This window comes from Macrotis lagotis, chromosome 1, assembly GCF_037893015.1.
Source record: "Macrotis lagotis isolate mMagLag1 chromosome 1, bilby.v1.9.chrom.fasta, whole genome shotgun sequence".
Classification (NCBI taxonomy): domain Eukaryota; kingdom Metazoa; phylum Chordata; class Mammalia; order Peramelemorphia; family Peramelidae; genus Macrotis; species Macrotis lagotis.
Window position 1 is genome coordinate 153,827,089 of NC_133658.1, and position 20,446 is coordinate 153,847,534.

At 35.6% G+C, this 20,446-nt stretch overlaps 2 protein-coding genes across 6 annotated transcripts in view; both read right to left on the reverse strand.

The window, feature by feature from the left end:
* The window catches only part of PRSS55 (serine protease 55), a 69,100-nt gene extending 63,166 nt beyond the window's left edge, over nucleotides 1-5,934 (reverse strand). For all 4 annotated transcript variants that reach the window (XR_012476042.1, XM_074225386.1, XM_074225378.1 and 1 more), the window contains exon 1: nucleotides 5,794-5,934. Coding sequence is in view for 3 of the 4 variants with exons in the window: in XM_074225386.1 (XP_074081487.1) it covers nucleotides 5,794-5,860 (67 nt within the window). In the remaining variant the exon portion in view is untranslated. The remainder of the gene's footprint in view (nucleotides 1-5,793) is intronic.
* Nucleotides 5,935-11,871: 5,937 nt separating this feature from the next.
* Nucleotides 11,872-20,446, reverse strand: part of MSRA (methionine sulfoxide reductase A) — a 536,950-nt gene continuing 528,375 nt past the window's right edge. For both annotated transcript variants that reach the window (XM_074209182.1, XM_074209183.1), the window contains exon 6: nucleotides 11,872-12,651. In XM_074209182.1, the coding sequence (XP_074065283.1) occupies nucleotides 12,487-12,651 (165 nt within the window). In that variant the 3' untranslated portion in view covers nucleotides 11,872-12,486. The remainder of the gene's footprint in view (nucleotides 12,652-20,446) is intronic.

The window sequence follows — 20,446 nt, forward strand, 5'->3', positions numbered from 1 at the left end:
AAGTCAAGGATAAAATATTACAAGCAGCCAGAAAGATAAAATTCAAATATTGTGGAGCTATAGTCAGGAAAACATAAGATTTAGAAGTTTCTACATTAAGGGCTCATAGGGCTTGGAATACGATATTCCGGAAGGCAAAAGAGCTTGGGAGTACAACTGAAAATCAACTACCCAGCAAAACAATGTATTCTTTCAGGGGAAAAGATGGGACTTTCAATGAACTTTTCCTGATGAAATGACCAGAGTTGAAGAGAAACTAAAGGACTTTAGTACAGGACTCAGGTGAAGCACAGAGAATGTTGATGGGAAGGACAAATTATGAAGGATTTAATGATGTTAAACTGCATGTATTCCTACATGGGAAGATGATACTGATAACTCATATGAACCTTTTCATCTTAGGACAGTTAGAAGGAGCACATATAGACAAGGCACAGGAGGGAGTTGAATTTGAAGGTAGAATACATTAAAAAGATGAAGATAATGGGGGAGAAAGGAATGTATTGGGAGAAAGGGAAAGGTGAGGTAGAATGGGGTAAGTCATTTCCCATAAGAGGCAAAAAAAAGATTTTGCAATGGAGTGGAAGAGGGGGAAGATGAGGGGGGAGTGAGTGAGCCTTACTTTCCTCAGAAGAGGGAATAACATACACACTCAATTGGGTATAGAAGTCTATCTCACCATAAAGAAAAATAGGAGAGGAAATGGATGGGAGAAAGGGGGAAGAGGAGGGAGGAGTGTAGGTGACAGAAGAGAGGGAAGATCATGGGAGAGGGTAATCAGATGCAACACACTTTTGGGGAAGGACAAGGTGAAAAGGAGAGAGAGAATAGAATAAATGGGGGTGGTGAGGAATAGGATGGAGAGAAATAAAGCTAGCAATAGCAACTGTGAGGAAAAAAAATTGAAGCAATTTTTTCTGATGGATTTATGATAAAGAATGCTATCCATCCCAAACTCAGAGCTGATTGTTGAATACAGACTGAAGCATCCTTTTCCTTTTTTCCCCTCACTTTTTTTTGAGTTTCTCTTTCTTTGTGTGTGTTGGGGAGTGGGTTATGTTTACTTTTACAACATGACTACTGTAAGTAATGTTTTTCATGGCATCACATTTTTAACCTACACCAAGTAATTTGCTTTCTCAATGAGGGGAGTAGGGTAGGAGGAAGGGAGAGAATTTGGAACTCAAGGTTTTGGAAGTAAATGTTGAAACTTGCTTTTGCATGTAGCTGGGGGAAAAATTAAAAATAAAATAAATTTTTAAAAAAGATAATTGGAGATGTGATACCAAAAGTCATCAGAGAGACTGGAGCAAGAAAGGGAGGTTTAAAAGTCAACAGCACAGAGATGGTAATTAAATCAATGGGAACTGATGATATTAATAAATAAAATAGTATTGAGGGAGAAGAAAAAGCAGTCCAGGACAGAAGACTGAGCAACGCTTCTGGTTAGAAGGCATGATTTAAAGGAGGATCCCTCAAAGGAGACAGAGGAAGGGTGGTCAAATAGATAAGGAAAATCAGGAGAAAGTGGTGTTCTGAAAGCCTAGAAAGAAGAGTATTAATGAGGAGGAGAAGAAGACCAATAGGTTGCAAAAAGTTCAAGGAGAATTAGAATTGAGAACAACCATTATGGTGTTTGGCAACTTGGAAATCACCAATAACTTTGCAGAGAGCAGTTTCAGGGAATGATTAAAAAAAGGCAGATTTTAAGGGATTAAGAAGAGAGAGTGAGAAGAGAGAAAGTGGAGGCACCTATTGTAGATGGTGTTTTCAAGGAGTTTAGTTACAAAGGGAAGAAAAGATATAAGATGATAGTTTAGCAGAGATGGAGGGATTAAATAACGGTTTTTTTCAGGATGGGGAGAAATGGACATATTTGTAGGCAGTAGGGAAAGAGCCAAGAAGTTAAGTGCAAGGCTGGAGAAGATAGCTTGAGAAGGGATGAAAGAGTTTGGAAGAACTTCTATTAAAAGTAGAAAAGTGAGTTAATAGCATGTATAGAAGGTCTACCCAACAGCAGTGAGGGCCCAGTTAAGATTATGTAACATAAATCTCCAGTGGACCCAGGCAGAATGGTAGTGTGATTTTCTTTTCCTTTTGTTCAGCAAGGCATGTTTAGAAGAAAAGACGACAAACAGTGGAAGTAATTCAAGACTGAGACAGCTTGATTTAATTGATGACATGGAAATGGGGGCTAGAGATTCAAGTGAGGACAGTGTAAAGTTGAATTGGTCCACCAAAAGTCAAGAAGGGGAGAAGAGGAAAAAGTTGCTAGGGCAGGGGAGATGGTCTGGAAGAGAATTGAGGGGTCAAGAAACTGGAGGTCACCATGAAGATCAAAAGTGGGATTGGGTAAGGAAAGGCAGAGAGAGAGAGAGAGAGAGAGAGAGAGAGAGAGAGAGAGAGAGAGAGAGAGAGAGAGAGAGAGAGATGAAAAACCAATAGAGGGGCAGCTAGGTGGCACAGTGGATAGAGCACCGACCCTGGAGTCAGGAGTACCTGAGTTCAAATCCAACCTCAGACACTTAATAATTACCTAGCTGTGTGGCCTTGGGAAAGCTACTTAATTCCATTGCCTTGCCAAAAGAAAAAAGAAAAAAAAAAGAAAAGAAAAACCAATAGACTATGGTCAGATAAGGGGATTTCGGAATTCTTGATCCTCCTCTTATATAAATATGAAATGTTAACAAAATTACTAGTGCTAAAGAATAAGGTTGTGGTGCCCCAAGTTGGACCTTAGTATATATATATATTTTCCCATAAAACTAGCACTAAAAGTGATGTTAGGTATAGTTAGAATGGTAATTTATTTTAATTCTTAAATCTTTTTTATAATAAACTTGACAATCATAACACAAAGAAACATTTCATTATGCAAAGCACAAAGAGAAGATTGTATATGAAACCATGAATTTGTTAACATGTAATTTGTTTTTGAAAGAGTATATTGTTGTGGTAGTGGTTTGTCTTTCATTTTCTTTTTTTTTTAGGTTTTTTCAAGGCAACAAGGGTTAAGTGGCTTGCCCAAGGCCACACAGCTAGGTAATTATTAAGTGTCTGAGGTTGGATTTGAACTCAGGTACTCCTGACTCCAGGGCCAGTGCTCTATCCACTGTGCCACCTAGCTGCCCAATGTCCTTCATTTTCAAAGAAGACCATGTCATTAGAGAGGCAATGTCAAGATAAGCACATGAATTGAATTTGAGTGAGTTGGGGCTAAGTCACCAGCCTCACTTTCTCCTCTAGAACCAGTCAATCCTGATTCATATCTGGGTCCAGTGGCCAGATATGAATCAGGATTGACTGGAGATCTCCCTGGATGCAAGGCAGTCAGGGTTAAGTGATTTGTCCAATGTTACACAGCAATAAGTGTCAAATATCTGAGGCTGGATTTGAATTCCCATCCCCCTAACTCCAAGGCCAGTGCTCTATCTACTGTGCCACCCAGCTGCTCTTCAAAGTGTATATTAAATTTAAGAAGGCAGAAACAAAATTATCCTGAAGAAATGCAAGCTGAAACAACACCAAAAAAAAAAAAAGAAAGAAGAAATCTCAATATTTTATTGGAAAGAAACATATTAAAGGAGCAAAAGGAAAACTGGGCAGTTAGATAGTTTGGTGGATGGAGTGATGGACTTGGCATCAGAAAGATTCATCTTCCTGAGTTCAAATCTGACCCAGACATTTTTCTATCTGTATGACCCTGGACAAGTCACTTCACCCTGTTTACCTCAGTTTACTCACCTGTAAAGAAGGAAACATCAAACTACTTCAGTGTCTTTGCCAAAAAAAAATCCCAAATGGGATAAGGAAGAGTTGAGGAAGGGAAGATCACAAATTCAGCCCTTTCCTCCCCTCCTCCAAAATAGACCATTTGACATAGAAAATCTGTAAGAAATTGATATGAATATTCAGAGGAAATGATCATTTCCTATTGGAAAAATGTTTAAAGGAAGGAAATAGAATGTCCAGATGATACACAAATAACAAATAATGACTTTAAAATATTCAACTGCTTAATCTTGTCAAAAAACAAAATTAAAAAAAAACCTCCGAGGTACTCTCTTCTTTTCCCTCCAATTGAAAATGCAAAACTGAAAAAATTTATATTTGGGGTTGTAGAGGAAAAAGATGAGTTTATCGGCAGTATTATCAATAGAATCCTTCTCTAAAACAATCTAGCAGAATTGGGGCCCCTTTGAGACTGAGTGGCTTTAGTCAAATAATTTGCCTTAATTTCATCATCTATGAATTGAGGTGATTGAAATAAATGTCTTCTAGGGGTCCTTAGGTCCTTGTTATTTCTCAGCTTTATGAGTCTCTGATGATTCGATTTTCTGACCTATTTTCCCCAGAGCTTCTTATTCTAAGAGGATATAAAAACATTTGAAATAGTTTGTCCCCTAAAATTCTTAAAAGCAAATACTTGATTCCTCACATACCCATAAGGTGGTCAAGGGGACACCCATGATGGTGGGGAAAAAACAGTGAGGGAGGCAGAGGAAACAGGGAAAGGATGAAACTATGAAACTACAGTTTTTTGGGGTTTTTTTGAGTCATATGAAGAGAAGGATGCCTCTTCTAACCAGTTGGGAGATGTCTGGGTCTTCTCCCCTTCACCTGAGTGAAGAGGTAGTTAGGTTAGAATCTAGGACATGGAGTCAGAAAGCCATGAATTCAAATTCTGCCTCACTCTCATTTTCCTCATCTATAAAATAAGGACTCATCTCTCAGAGGGCTGAGGATTAAAAACATATTAAAATACATTGCAAAACTTAAAGCAATACATGAATTGTTGTTGTTAGAATATCTCTGATATTTAATATACATATCTGAGAAATTAAGATGGGGTGTCCCCGAAGTCTCAAGGCATGTTTAAGTTACAAAAGTTGATTAAAAACCTTGAGAACACCCTGATTCTGTCTATATGAACATAATACACACAGGCAAACATAGAGGTATGCATACATGTTTAAATGCATATAATATACATATATATTAAAATATATCTGAGACTTAAATATATATGGAAATATTTGGGAAATGAAGGTGATAACACATAAATACACTTTAATACATCCTTTTTAATATATTTTAAAATATCATTCAGTACACATACTCAAGAGTTTTTGTGCATGTGTGTATCTAGACCTCTCTGTGTGTATATGTATATTTTTATCCACTATTTGTTATTTGATTTTCATCTTTTGATCTCAAAGAGGACCAATGATATCATGAGGGTAATGTTCGAACTTGTACATGAACTGGATTTAAGTGAAGCAAATATATACATCCACACATATACATATATCTCCCACCAATCAATAACAAATATTTATTAAGTGCCTCATATATGCCAGACATTGTGGATACCAAAAAACACAAAACACATCCCCTGCCATAGTGAGGCACTATAGTGGATAGAGTATTGGTTGTGGAGTCAAGAAGACAAGGATTTAAATCCGTCTCTGACACATATAGGTTGTTTGATCCTGGAAAAGTCACTTATCTTCTCAATTCTCCATGTACCTAACTGAACACGAATTGCAAGTTGATTGTTCATCTGCATTATTACAAGGGAGTTCCTTATATTAATGAAAAAAATCACAAGTCCAGTTAAGAACATATAAGCACACACATAATTTATATTCATATATATTTATAATAAAACATGCATACATATATGTGTGTGGTCATCTGAAATCTACTGAGGTATGACTAGGAAGAAATGGAATTGATTTTCGCTTGGGAGTTATAGACTTAGTGACACATCCACATCCACATAGGACTTACCTTCAGAAGTTCCTAAGCTGTTTTCCAACAATGAAAGGTGGAACATCATTGCCAACAGCAGCTTCATGGTTCAGTTTCAAGGTCTCATTTCCACATACATTTAACCCAGCCCAGTAGAGTGGTGGGTATTCTGAAAGCCAAGAAAGTAACCTCATAGACATTTCATAAATTGAGAGAGTAGGACTTTTACTAGCACATATGACATCACCTGGTCCATTCACAACTGCTGAGGTCACAGTAGAGCCTAGTGTCTAAGACGGTCCAGGAAGGTGGTCAAATTTGAAGAGAGGTATTTTAAAGATCACTGAATTTGAAAGAAGGGAATGGGGTTTGAGTGCTGCCTGTGCAAATCCCATAACCTTTCTGAGCCTTGGTAATGAGAATATTTTTTATCACCTTATCTCACAGGGCTTTTGTGAGTATTAAGTAAGATAGTGTATATCAAAATGCTTTTCCATCAAATGTTAATTTTCTATATTGTTGTTGTTCATCCTTCATCAGAAGAGGATAAGTCACATGATGGAGTAATGTCTTGATTTGTGTATGAATTGGATTTAAGTGAGGCAGAGTTGTAAAGTCAAAGTCCAGAGTCATCAAAGTCCGGGGGAAGGACAAAAGTGATGGACTAGGTGCAGTGGATGACCTTCTCTGGGTCTGACACTGTGCTAGTAATGAATGAAACAAATCCTACTTGCAAAGAGATTACATTTTAGTGAGGGTAGACAACAAGGACTGATAGAAAAGCAGTACACTCATATCTATGGCTTATATACAGAATATATAGAAAACACAAAGTAATGATCAGGGTTAAGCTATGTTTAAGGGAGAGATATTGTGAGAATGGAAGTGAGGAGAGGAGGACACTGAAGGTTTAGGGGCAAGAGATGAAGTGTTCTCTGTGAGGAAAAAAAAGTCCAATATGACTGGATTGCAGAATGTGAAGGGAAGTAATGAACAATCAGGTTGTTTTGAAAGATGAAGTGAAGGCAAGGTCATGAAGCACTTGAAAAGCTAAATGGGTTTAGATTTGATTCTAGAGGCAAGCCACTTTTTATTGAGGAGGGGAGTGACACAGGTACACATTTAAGGCAGATATACTAGGAAAATCTGGTAGCTGTGTGATAAAAGACTGAAGTGGGGAGAAACTAGCATCAGGGAACAAAGAAGGCTATTACATTAGTCTAAGCAGGAGGTGATTGGTGGTAGCTCTGTGAGTAGAGATGAGGGAATTAATAGGTCTACAGAAAGTTTTTTAAAATATATTTTTATTTCATTAAATATTTTCTGATTACATGTCAATTTTTAACATTCGTTTTTTTAAAAAAATTGAGTTTCAAATTCTTTCCCTTCTGCCCTTCCCCAAAACTTTAGAAAATGAATAGTATGTTGATTATATTTATGAATTTATATAAAACATTTCCATATTAACCATGCTGTAAAAGAAAACACACACACATAAAAGTAAGAAAAAAAATTTAAAAAGTATCCTTCAATTGTATTCAAAGTTCATTGGAAGATGACTAGCATTTGCCTTAGATCATGGTCTTGAGTCTTTCAGAGTTGATTAGCCTTATAACATTCTTATTACTGTGTACAATATTCTTCTGGTTTTGCTCACTTTAATTTGTATCAGTTCATATAAACTCTACCAAACTTTTTTGAAATTATTACTTCCATCATTTTTATAGTACAATATTTTATCACAATTCCATACCTCAACTTGTTCAGCCATTCCCCAATTGATGGGTATCCTAAATCTCCAATTCTTTGTCACCACAGAAAGAGCTACTATAAATATTTTTATTTAAGTAGGCTATATTTCCTTTTTTTTGGAAAAATTTCTCTGAGATATCTCTTGTGTCAAAGGTTGTGCAGTTTTATAATCCTTTGGGTATAGTTCCATATTGATTTCCAGAAAGGTTGGACTAGTTTACAACTCCAACAGTAGTACATTAGTGTCCAAATTTTTTCATATCTCTGCCAGCATTTGTCATTTTCCTTTGCCATCATATTAGTCAATATGATTAATGTGAGGTGGTATCTCAGAGCTGTTTTAATTTGTATTTCTCTAATCAATAGTGATTTAGAGCATTTTTATATGACTATTGATAGCTCAGTTTTTTTTCTGAAAATTGCTGTTCATATCTTTTGACCATTTATCAATTGGAGAATGTCTCCTATTTTTATATATTTAGATAAGATTCCTCTATTTTTGAGAAGTGATTTTATCAGAGAAATTTGCTGTAAAATTTCTCCCCAATATTCTATTTTTCATCTAATTTTGGCTGCTTTAATTTTGTTTGTGCAAAACCTTTTTAAATTTTGTGTAATCAAACTTATCAATTTTACTTCCTGAGATCCTCTCTACTACCTCTTGTTTGGTCATAAATACTTCCTTTATCTATCTTATACACATATACATCAAAGCATATATTTGTATATATCCAGATATAGCATATATGTTACCTTTCATGTCTAAGTCATTTATACATTTTTTGACCATTTTTGGTATACAGTGTGAAATTATTATTTTCTTAACAGATTATTAATTAGGATCCAGGCTTTTTATTTTTTTTTCATTTAGAGAACAGACCCTTTAGGCCAGTCAGTCTCTGAAAGACATTTTTGATAAATGAGATTGTCCAAATCCTCTGGCCACATGCTCCTTGATCTTGGGCAGGACCCCATTCAACTACCTTACTTTATATAGAATAAAAACAGAATCTAATCTGGATGAATTTCAGTCCTAAAGCATTAAGTCTATGCCCTTCTAACCCTCAAATGAAATTTAGGGTAACCATCCAATTTGAGTTTAGGAGAAAACCTACCAGAATGCTCTGGGTAGAGATGGATCCCTTTGTCCTGATTGCTTATGGCAGCTAAGTCTTATGATCAAGCTACATTACCACTACAATATCACTAATATCATTTTTAGCCCACCTCCTCACTTGAAAATCATTAATTTTTCATCAGTCAGGGTTGATTTTCACCTGTTGGGGCATCCCCATTTCCAAAGGTTATTTCCAAAGATTTGCCCCTGAAAATCATAAGTGATCTCTACAATTTTGTCTTTGGTTACCAAGGAAAACCACTGACCATCAATTTATTATCAATCTAATTAATAAATGAATTATAATTACTCAGATACTCTCTTTGGCTTTTTGTCTAATGTGTGAGATGTTGGCTATGCCTAGTTTCTAGTGCTATAAAAATTATTCTTTGGTAATTTGATTGGCATGGGACTGAATAAGTAAATTAACTTAAGTAGATTGTCATTTCTATCATATTCTCTTAGCATTCCCTTGAACAATGAGTATTTTGCCATTTGTTTAGATCTGGATATATTTATGTAAAGAGTGTTTTATAATTGTGTTCATAAAGTCCCTGGGTTTGTCTTGGAAGGTAGATTTCAAAGTATTTTATATTGTAATGCAGTAATTTTAGATGGAATATCTATCTAGTGAAAGTGAAGGATATTGACCATGTTTTAAGGCATTAGGGAAGATAATATGGAAGTAGATGGGAAGAGGCTGGGCAGGGAGCAGGGCTGATCGAAGCTGCAATCTGTTAGAGAAGGGGCGGCTAGGTGGTGTAGTGGATAAAGCACCAGCCCTGGAGTCAGGAGTATCTGGGTTCAAATCCAGTCTCAGACATTAGTGATTGCCTAGCTGTCTGGCCTTGGGCAAGCCACTTAACCCCATTTGCCTTGCAAAAACCTAAAAAAACCCCCAAAAAACAAAAAAGCAAGCAATCTGTTAGAGAAGACTAGAAGTGATGGGATGAAGAGAATATTTGTTTAGGGGTTGACCTTGGCAAAAACAAAAGGGTCACTTTAGTGTCAGAGACTGAGAGAAAGGAAAAGAGAATGGGTTTTGATATGAAAACCAGGAAAGAAGAGGGAGCTCATATTGAATTGCTTCAGTTTTCTCAACAAAATTAGGCTTTGTAAGTATGGGATGACCTATATGAGCTGATACAAAGAGTAAATCTGGAAAATAACATCCATAATGACTATAATAATATAAATGAAAAAGAAAAATCTCCCTACTAACTCAAATCAAACATTGTATAATTATAACTCTCAAGAGTGTCCCCAAAGAAGAGATAGGAAGATGCAGTGATATACTATTAGCTCTCCTTTGTAGATACGGGAGGCCTATGGATACCAAACATTGCATATATTATTAGATGTGGTTGATTAGATTAGTTTTTGTTGAAAAGATATTTTTTCTCTATCTCTTATTTTTTGTTATAGAGATTGAGTTTTGGGGTAGGAAAAATTAAGGAATTTTGGAGGTGAAGGGGATTTGAACACAAAAAATGCAATAAGAACTTATATATCCTTATCCTTCAATTTTTAAAAGAACCAAAGCAATTACCACATTGAAGTATGAGATATTACTATTCAGGATTCTAGTACTTGTTGAATTACCTTCTCTGACTAACTGGAGGTTGCTAGTATGAAACTGTTAAGGAATAGGGGGAATGCTGTTTCTGCTCATGTTTCTATATTATAGACATGTTAACATGTGAAAGTAAATGTCTTTGCTTATATTCCCTCAAGAAACTGTATCAAGTCCAAAGATAATTTAAGTGTGGTTAATAAATTGACTTTAAAAAAAATTAATGGGAGGGGTGGCTAGGTGGCACAGTGGATAAAGCACTGGCCCTGGAGTCAGGAGTACCTGGGTTCAAATCTGGTCTCAGACACTTAATTAAGTATCTAGCTGTGTGGCCTTGGGAAAGCCACTTAACCCCATTTGCCTTGCAAAAACAAAAAAAAATAATGGGAGCAGTATTTAAAATGTTTTTTAAAAAAATTCTGAATTAAAATACCAAGTAAATGGAGTGTTTCCATACAAACACTAAAAGTGGGGGGGAAAGGATTGTACATAGAACTGTGAATCTCTATTATGTACAGTTTGCTTTTCCTTTTTTGTATATAATAAATTCAACATTTAATTTTTAGAGCTGTCCTGCTTGACTTTACTTGAACAGAGTTCTAAAGTGACATGAATGACTTAAGTTGTTGGAACACTGGGCTGAGGAGATTCTTAAATATTCGTGTAAAACAATTATATCTATGATAGGGCAAATAGGACAGAGTGTTCTCAGATGGAAAATTCTCAAAGAACTTCCATCATTGATTTTTGAATGCTGGATTTTAAAATCAGAAGAACTGAATTGAGTCCTATTTCTGACACTTCCTAGCTGTATTATCATAGCCTCATTATTTAACTTGCTAAGTCTGTTTACAAACTTGTCAAACAGGGAAATATTCCTAGAGTATTTGCCCTCCTATGTTGTTGTGAGGTTCAAATGAGATACTTGGCAAACAAACTACTATATGTGTCAGTTATTATTAATCTGTAATTCTCTCTTTCATATTTAGAATTGTGGTTTGTCTAACTAGAATACAAATTCAACCATGTAGGGAATTTCCAGTGTGATAATCTTCCCTAAAGAGGCAACCCTGATTTATTTATGACTTTTTTAGATAAGTCTTGGGGAACTGTCCCAGTTACAGAGAAGTTAAGTCATATAGCTAGAAAGTTTCAGAAGGGGAATTTGAATCCTGTTCTTCTGATCCCAACCCAACAACTCTATCTTCTACTACACTGCATCACTGTAAAACTTACTTATGAATTAAGCTTCTTCCCTCCTCTATAGTTAGTGAAAATTGAAATAATGACAATAATAGCTGTGGGAACATAACTCTAGGAAAAATTGCAAATGGAATGCAAGGTGTAGGCTGTCCCAGGATTATGGTCACACTAGAGAATTTGGAGATGGTCAAGCCCTGAAGGAAATCTTTCAGTCACAACTAAACTTAATTCATTCCTGGCTCATCTGATGTTGATTGGCTTTTTCACTGAAGTCTATTAGAACAAAATTTCTATGTAAAACCTTGGGCTACACTTTATTTTCCAAACTTTCAATCATATTGATTTTTCTCTTTAGGGAAAGGGATGAGAAGTGTGTGACTGGTTGTGATGTTTTTCTTGTTATTCCTTTAAAGTATGCAAATTCATCTTACAATCCATTGAGACAATGCATTGAAACAGGTAAAAAGCAAGCTAAATGTCAGGTTGGTTTTATTCAGACTATAAACTTTTATTAGATTATGCATTTGCTACCCTTCTCATTGCTATAAGCAAAGCATCATAATCCATACAGCAAAATTGGGTCTTTGTATTGCCATGAGGAAGCCTGGAACAAGCACTAAAAACTCCATTGGCTCTATTCTTGTGGAACTATCCATTTATATTCAGTACAGAGAAATATTTCTGTAAACATATCATCATGGCTACAAATGATTTCGAATCTGATGGCATCAGAAAAGAAGGTTGCATATTGCCTAGGCCAAGGTAGCAGTAAAGATTTTTGCAGCAGAAGCAATGTCTTATCACTCTCTTCCTCATCCCCCTCCCATCTTCTCTCAGAAGCTAGAAACTGCTCACATTTAGTTTTAATCATTTTAATTGGTATTCTATACCAGAAGCTGTCATTCCAATAATCACATAAAATCAAATACCATTAGAATTTAGTGAGATATTCATATCATATTGGGGTATCATTGCATTTTATTTGTTTAGAAACCCTTTACAGAGTCAGAATTTGAAAGCTATGCCTCTGGTCGATTACCCAATAACAATGCCATAGCAAATGCAAACTTCATGCCATCATACAGTATTATTTTTGAATTCCAATGGGACAGGAAACTCCTGTGCCTCCCAATCCACAGTATCCATTGGGATTCTTGCTTAAGTATTGTTGATGGTAATCTTCAGCATAATAGAATTCTTGACCCTCGAGGATATCAGTTGTGATTGTACCATAACCACTTTCTGTAAGAACCTGTTAAGAGAGAGTAGTTTTGTTAATCACTGTCATCATCATCCGAGTAGCTGTCATTAATATAGGTTTTACACTTAAAATACTTTTTTGTGAATTTTCTCATTTGATCTGCATAATAAACCTAAATAGGGTAGTACAAAGTACTAATTTTTGATTTAATGGGTTTGGGTCTGAATTCTGGTACTGTTGCTAACTGACTGTTTTCTTGGGTAAGTATCTTGACCTTTCCTGAGTCTCAGTTTTCTTACCTGTAAAACAAGGGGGTTGGATTGAAGGAGATCCAACATCCCTTCTGACTCTAATCTATAATGATCCCCATTTTATTAAAAAGGAAACCAAGGCAAAGGAAAGTAATCACTTTGCTCAAGATCACATAGCTGATTTGAACCCATGTCTTCTAAAAAGTGTATGTTAAAGTTTACGTATATAGCAAAACCAAGAAAAAAGATGCTGAGTGACAACATGACTGCTCAGTGAAGCAGTGGTAGAGTGAACATAAAGAAACCTGGGTTTTTCCAAGTTCTTCCATGAATTAGATGTTTGACTAGGGAAAAGCTAATCCACCTCAATGGACTTCAGTGTTTTCATTTGAAAATAAGATGGTTGGTTATGACCTTTAAAGTACCTTCCAGCTTTTGATTTTTCTATGTTTCTATAAAGTCAAGTTTTAAAGCTGTCAACTTTCAAACTAGTTAGGCTGTAAAATATATAGGTTGCCAGCTCTGGCCTCATGTACTAGGGAGATAACAGATCACATTTACAGAATAAGAATTTACCATTTATAAAGTCCTTTACTTACAAGAATCCATTCAGGTTGCCCATAGCAAATAATCTTAAATCTACTTAAAATTCATCAAGGAAAGGCCATAAAACCCTTGTTAAAACTTTTCTGTTCAAAGTGAACCACCATCATTATGATTCAAAATTTATACGATCTGTGATTGCACTGGCATGGACAGACCCCATGAATTACCCTGAATGAAAAGTTAAATCACATCAGCTTTCCAGTGATAAGCCTCTGCAAACTTAGCTAGTCTGATCCTTAGATAAGCCACTTATTCAGGTGTCCCTTGATAATCAATACTTAGAGCATTTTCAGCTTGGTAGGACTGGTAAAAGGTCATATGCTTTAAAGTGGTACAGAAAGAAGCCAAGAAGCCATCAATACTTATACAGTAAGACAATAATCATCAATTAATATTTGTTGAATGTAAATCTAAAAATTACATTTAATCATATCATATATTTAAAACAAATATTTAAATAAACATATAGGAAGTATATAAAACAGTTCTTGGTTCTTTTCATTGTTCTGGCTTTTCTCTCAGTGTATGGTAATTTTGTAGGAATTTAGGCCAGGTATTCCCAACATTTATTTTGGTAGATGATTTTTTCCCCTTTCTTTAAAGTTCCTTTCTTCCTTTCCTTTCTTTAAAGTTTTAGGATCACAATACTTTGGGGAGGATTTTTTACTCTTATGTCTCTAAGTTAGAGCGAGGGGGTAGGAATTACTTGACAAATCCCTGAGCAGCTCAGGAAAGAAAGCACTACTCCCTCCAGAAGTATGACAGGTGACATTGGTGAAAAATTTGCCACTAGCAAATAAGCTATTTATTAATATCATATTAAAAAGATTACAGATTTCTATGAGGAATGTGAGGTTGGCTTGGTATAAGGAAGACTTTAGACACAATAACAGATCATATTAGTAATATAAATTATAATAAAAACCCATGATTATATAAAAAAGCTTTAAAAAAATTCATATCCATTTCTGTTAAAAATATAATGCATGAGAATAAAAGAACTTTCCCTTAATATACTAAATAATATTTATTTAAAACTAAGAGCAAACATTTTTTATAAAATGTAGGAAAAATAGAGCCCTTTCCAATAAGATTGGGGTAAATCAATATTAGCTATATCAATAAAACAAGAAAAAGAAATTGAGGGGCTGGAGTTAGGCAAAAAGGAAATAAAACTTTTTTTCAAATGATATGATAGTCTATCTAGAAAACCTTAAAGAGTCTACTAAAATTAATTAAAATTCAGCTAAGTTGCAGAATATAAAATAAATCCATATAAATAAGAATTCCTAATTTTCATCAAAAATGGCTCAGGAGAAAGGGAGATATTCCATTGAAAATAACTACAGGAACTATATGAATGAAATTATAAAAATAGACCTAAATAATTGGGGAGATGTTAACTTCATGAATAGGTCATCAGTATAATAAAAATGACAATACTATTTAAATTAACTTATTTAGTATTGTACCAATCAAATAATCAATTGATTATTTTATGGAGCAAGGAAATTTTTCTGAAGGAACAAAAGGTCAAGAATATCAAGAGAAATGATGGGAAAAAAAGAAAAATGGGTAATACTGAGCTGAGGCAGAGCTGAAAGTATACTATAAAGTAGTGTTATTAAAACATTCATTTTAGAGACTGATCAAGGGAAGAGATTATGTAAATGGCATATAAAAGCAAATAAACATAGTGGTATTATGTTCAATAAACTCATAGATCTCAGTTACTGGCAGGGAAAGAAGCACTTATTCAACAAAAACTGTTGGTAAAACTGAAAAACAGTTTGGCAGATATTAGGTATACATCAACATCTCATACCATATATCAAGATAAACTCCAAATGTATACATATCCTAGAAACAAAAAAAGTGATTATCATTAGCAGATTAGCAGAATAAGGAAGAAGTTAACTTTCAGATGTATGAAGAGGAAGAGTTCATGACCAAACAAACAATGGAGAGGATGACAAGATAAAATGGACGCTTTTGGTTATTTAAAATTTTAAAGTTTTAAACAAATACTGTTAAAATGACAAGAGTAACAGATAGCTGGAAAAAAGCTTTGCAGCAAGTTTCTCTGATAAAGGTTTCATATCCAAGACATAATAATTTAATGGACATTTGCAAGAAAAAGATCCATTTCCCCAACAGATATAGAGAGCAAAGAATATGAATAGATAGTTTTCAAAGGTAGAAATCCAGTTTATCAACAATTGTATAAAATGCTCAAAATTCTTATTATTTAGAGTAAATTAAGTTAAAAACAAATCTGAAATTCTACCCCATTTTCATCAAAATGAAAAAGGTGACCAAAGAAGAAAATGACATATATTTGAGGGACTCTGAAAACAGATTCATTAGTGTACTATTGATAGAGCTGGGATTTAGTATAGCTATTCTAAAAAGAAATCTGAAACTATGCCCTCAAAGTCACTAAAATATGCATATACTCTGACCCAGTGTTACCACTATTAAGCGTATTGCCCTCAATAGAGTGAAGAAAGAAGAAAAGGATTACTTCTGTATCAAAATATTTATAGCAACTCTTTGTAGCAACAAAAATACTGGAAAACTAAGCATGGTAAACAAATCATGGTATATGAACGTAATGAGATATAGATGCACTGTAAGAAATGACAAAATGGATAGTTTCAGAGAATACCTGGGGGACCTATATGAACTAAAGCAGATTAAAGTGAGCAGAACCTATGGAACAATTTATACAATTATAAAGAAAAGCAACTTTGAAAGACTAGAAAACTGATGAATGGGATTTAAAAATCCTGATTTGTGAAGATCAAAGATGAACCCTGCTATACATGAGTTAAAAATTCAGAATGACATACATTTTTGGACATTTACAATGACGTACTTTTGTCCTTTTGCTTTGCTTGATTATGCATATTTGTTACAAAATGTTTTAGGGTTTATTTGGTTGGGGGTTTTAAAGTTGGTTAGTTCAAGGCAGAGGAGGGACAGAAAATAAATACATCTTAATAGCAAACCTTGGAAAGATATCGTGATCAAAATATTCATCGTCTTGGAATTTCTTTCTCTAACCCCTTATTTCTAACAAGGGCACCATCATTATTTCATGGTCATCTAGGATCATAATTTCAGTCACCTCAATTCCCCATCCTCCTTCATTCCATATATGCCATCAGCTCATAGAACAATTGCATTTATAAAACAATGACTGGCAAAATCCTGTCATCCAGCTCCCAGTTTCTGCCATAGCTATTAGATACCTTCTTGTCTTGGTCCAGAGACCTTCTTCTAGAGTCTGCCTTAGCCCTAGGGAATTCTCCAGACAGGTCCTCAAATAAAGACCTAGAGCTATCTGCTTCCCCTTATGGGACCTGCCCTTAATCAAGAATACAACACTTTTACATTTTGCTGAGTACTTGCATATAATTTGGAATGTGATTTGCTCACCAAGTTAAGATGAAAAATACTGTGTTTTTCTAAAAAGAGTGGGCCATGAAGACAACATGAAGCTAACCAACCAATGCCAAGAGTACTATCCAACCACCTGGCTTAGAATCAGCCAATTCTCTCATAGAGTTTACAAGTGTCAACAGGAAACAACGCCAATAATTTCAGTGCCAATCAGCTTCCTTCTGTTCTTCTGATGTGGTATTAAATGACATCAGGAATAAAGAGAATGAGCTTGTTGCTTTGAAATAGGGCCTAGTTACCCAGGGGGCCACTATTACAAATGTCCACCTGGTGAGGCCATTTCTTAATTCCAGCCCTTAGCGTGTGTCTGTGTGTGTGTGTGTGTGTGTGTGTGCGTGCATGCGTGCGCATGTGCGTGTGCCCTTAGTTCCACTTTTGCTGGCTCTGTTTCCATTTGGGGGGTCTATAAGTGTGAATTAAGGGTCTGGGTCCTCCAGAAAAATCATATCTCCTTGGCAAACAACTGTGTCCTCATTAGCACTACCTTCTCTGACTGATAACCAAGATCTTCTCCTTAACAGCTTTCTAATTGTGGTTGTTTGGCATTTTTTGCATCTCAAGCCTCTCTGGCTGCTTTTTCTTTCCTGGGTTTCTCATTTTCTCCTTGACCACTATTATATCTCAAGGTTCAGACTTAGCTCTGCTTATTTTTATATAAACTAACTTCTTCATGAAATTTATCCAGCCACAGTTGGAATGACTACCTGTTCAGAGAAGGCTTCTAAATCTCTCTCTATCTCTGACCTAGTGATACGCTTTCCAGCTTTGTAACACTTGAATACCTGATATTTCCATTGAATTTCCAAGAGTATAGCTAAAGCTTAAGTTGTCAGTATTAGACCTTGTTATAATTTCTGTTAAACTAGTTGTTGTTATTTAGTCATTTTCAATTATGTTTGATTCTTTGTGACCTCATTGGGAGTTTTCTTGGCAACGATCCTGGAGTAGTTTGCCATTTCTTTCTTCATTTTATAGATGAGAAAACTGAAGCAAGAGGGTTAAATTACTTGACCAGGATCACACAGCTAGTAAGTGTCTGAAGTCACATTTGAACTCAGGTTTTTCTGACCCTAGGCTAGGTGCTCTATCCACTGTACCACTTAGTTGGCCATTACTAAATGATTAACTCATCTCAGTTTTCCCATTACTGCCAGAAAAAAGACCAAAGGCTTTCAAATTTCCCACTATCTTTTCATCTTGGTCCTTTATTCTCAATATCAAGGAAATCATCATATCATGTCTCTGTTACATCTTTCAGATCTGATTTATGTCCATAGTTACCCTACTAGATCAGGTTCCATCTCAGAGGAAAGTGTTAATCCTTTACACAGCTAACATCTCCACCTGTGCCTTTGACCTTATTCTCTCTTGTTTCAGTTTCCTCTTGTGTAAAATGATGAAACTGAACTAAATTATTTCTAAAGGTTTGTTCCAGCACTCAATCTAATGGGCCTTGGTAATGTTATTCAAGCTTTGTTAACCAGGTTCCTGGGCTTACTTACTAGAGTAGTCTCTTTGTTGATCTCTCTGCTTTAAGTTTCCAAACCATGTGACATCTCTCATCATTCTAGAGCTGAGAAGAGCTTCAGATGCCACACAGTTTAAACTCTTTCATTTCAGATGAGGAAACTAAAGTCCATTTGGGGCAAGTAAGTGACTTGACCAAGGTAACAAATGCAGTCTGCACTGGGGAGGCAATGTGAATCATCTGACTCTGGGCCAGTACCCTTTCCAACATGCAATTCGGGGAAAAATATATTATTACAAAAAGATCTGTTCCCTAACCAACTCTTGTATTAAATCTTTGCTGACTGCCACAGTTATTAGTACTTTCTCCTTTCTCATATAATCCCAGAGCCCCTTAATTTCTCCTTGACCCTTTGTTACTTACCTGCATTCCTGTTTTACTATCCCTAGTAAATATAATCAAGTTGTGTTAATAGACAGGAAGAATGAGCTATTTCAAAGGAAGAAGTGGTGAATCTTGCTGAATGGCTGGATGAAGAATAAAGAGAATGGAGTCAAAGATGAATCCAAGGTTCCATTCTATGGTGACTAGGGAAATGCTGGAGTCATTGATAATCAGAAACAGTGGAAAAGAGATTTGGTCTGCTATCCTTTCTTTTATTTGATGGATCCACATTTATTCCAGTAAATACTAGTAAAGTATACTAGTAAATGCTAGAATAGCATTTACATTAACTTCTTCTGCAAAATATATTAGAAGACAAGACTAGCAAATGAGAAAAGTTTATTTGGAACTCTGTAGATTGTTGAGACTGAATCCAATAAGTATTTATTGAGTACCTACAACATTCAAGGAACAAAACAAAAACAAAAAAATCATTACCCTCAAGGAATCCACATTTTATAGAGGGGAATCAGAGACCCAGTCAATATGTAGGAAATAATTTTGCAAGTGATGGAATACCAACAATAAAGAACAAGAAAATATTCCCCAAAGGAAAGTCACAAAATATCTCAATGACTAGAATTCCTCATTAATACCATACTCAGAATCACAAAATGATGGAATATTAGATTTAGATGAAAGGCAGTCATCTAGTCAAATTCCTACTGAATGCCGAATCCCCCATGGCCTTCATGAGAATGTCCTAATTCTTTTCTCCTTTCATCTGAAACATATATTCTATCTATTTGGCCTTCTTTTGGTTTCCTGGGCTTTGGAACAAACATCATATAGAGATAGTTCTTGGCAAAATAAAGAGAAGGTGAAATTGTCTTATATCTGTTTGGTTTCTTGGTGGCATCTGTACCCATTTTTAAGTTAAACAATGCTTTCCTACTCTCTCTACTCCTTCTATCCCCTATCCTATGAAAGCCCCTTCAAATTAATTCAATCCAGCCTTTGTTTCCCTCCTGGAATTCTTCCTGGTATGCTTCTTTATCCTCTCCACTTATCCAGTCCTTCCTTCTTTGTGAAGGTTTCTCTGACAGCCCAATTACCACCTCTGCCTGTAGAATTTGTTGTTCCTAAGTTTTATCTAATCTTATTCACTCACATCCCAGGAGTCTTCCTAGTGGAATGGAGATTCCTTGAAGGCAGGGGCTTTGACTTGTATTCTTTGTATTCTACCCCTTCCTTCCTTCCCACCCAACACAAATTCCTAGCACTTGCCCACTTGGGATGCTAGCAGGGTCATTAAATTACTGAATTTATAAGGACACTGGAAGAGTTGAGACTGGTTCAAAGAACACAGAAAGGTTAAGTAAAAATGCTTAGGATCTCTTCCAGCTCTAACATTCTAGGTTAGAACAGAAAACAGCTTCTGTCTCTAGTCACGTGCTTCCTATTCCAGGCATTTGGAAACTGAGCTCCAGAATTCACAGCTTCCTGGGAATAGAGGCATGCCAACTTTCCTCGGCAACGGCTGTGCCATGCTCTGGAAACAGGTGCATATTTGGCTACACTCCCTACTGACAGTTACACAGCTTCAGGACTAAAGGCAGTGGACAGAGAAGGCAGAAGGTGGTGAGGAATGAGAATTTAGAATTTTTCAGGA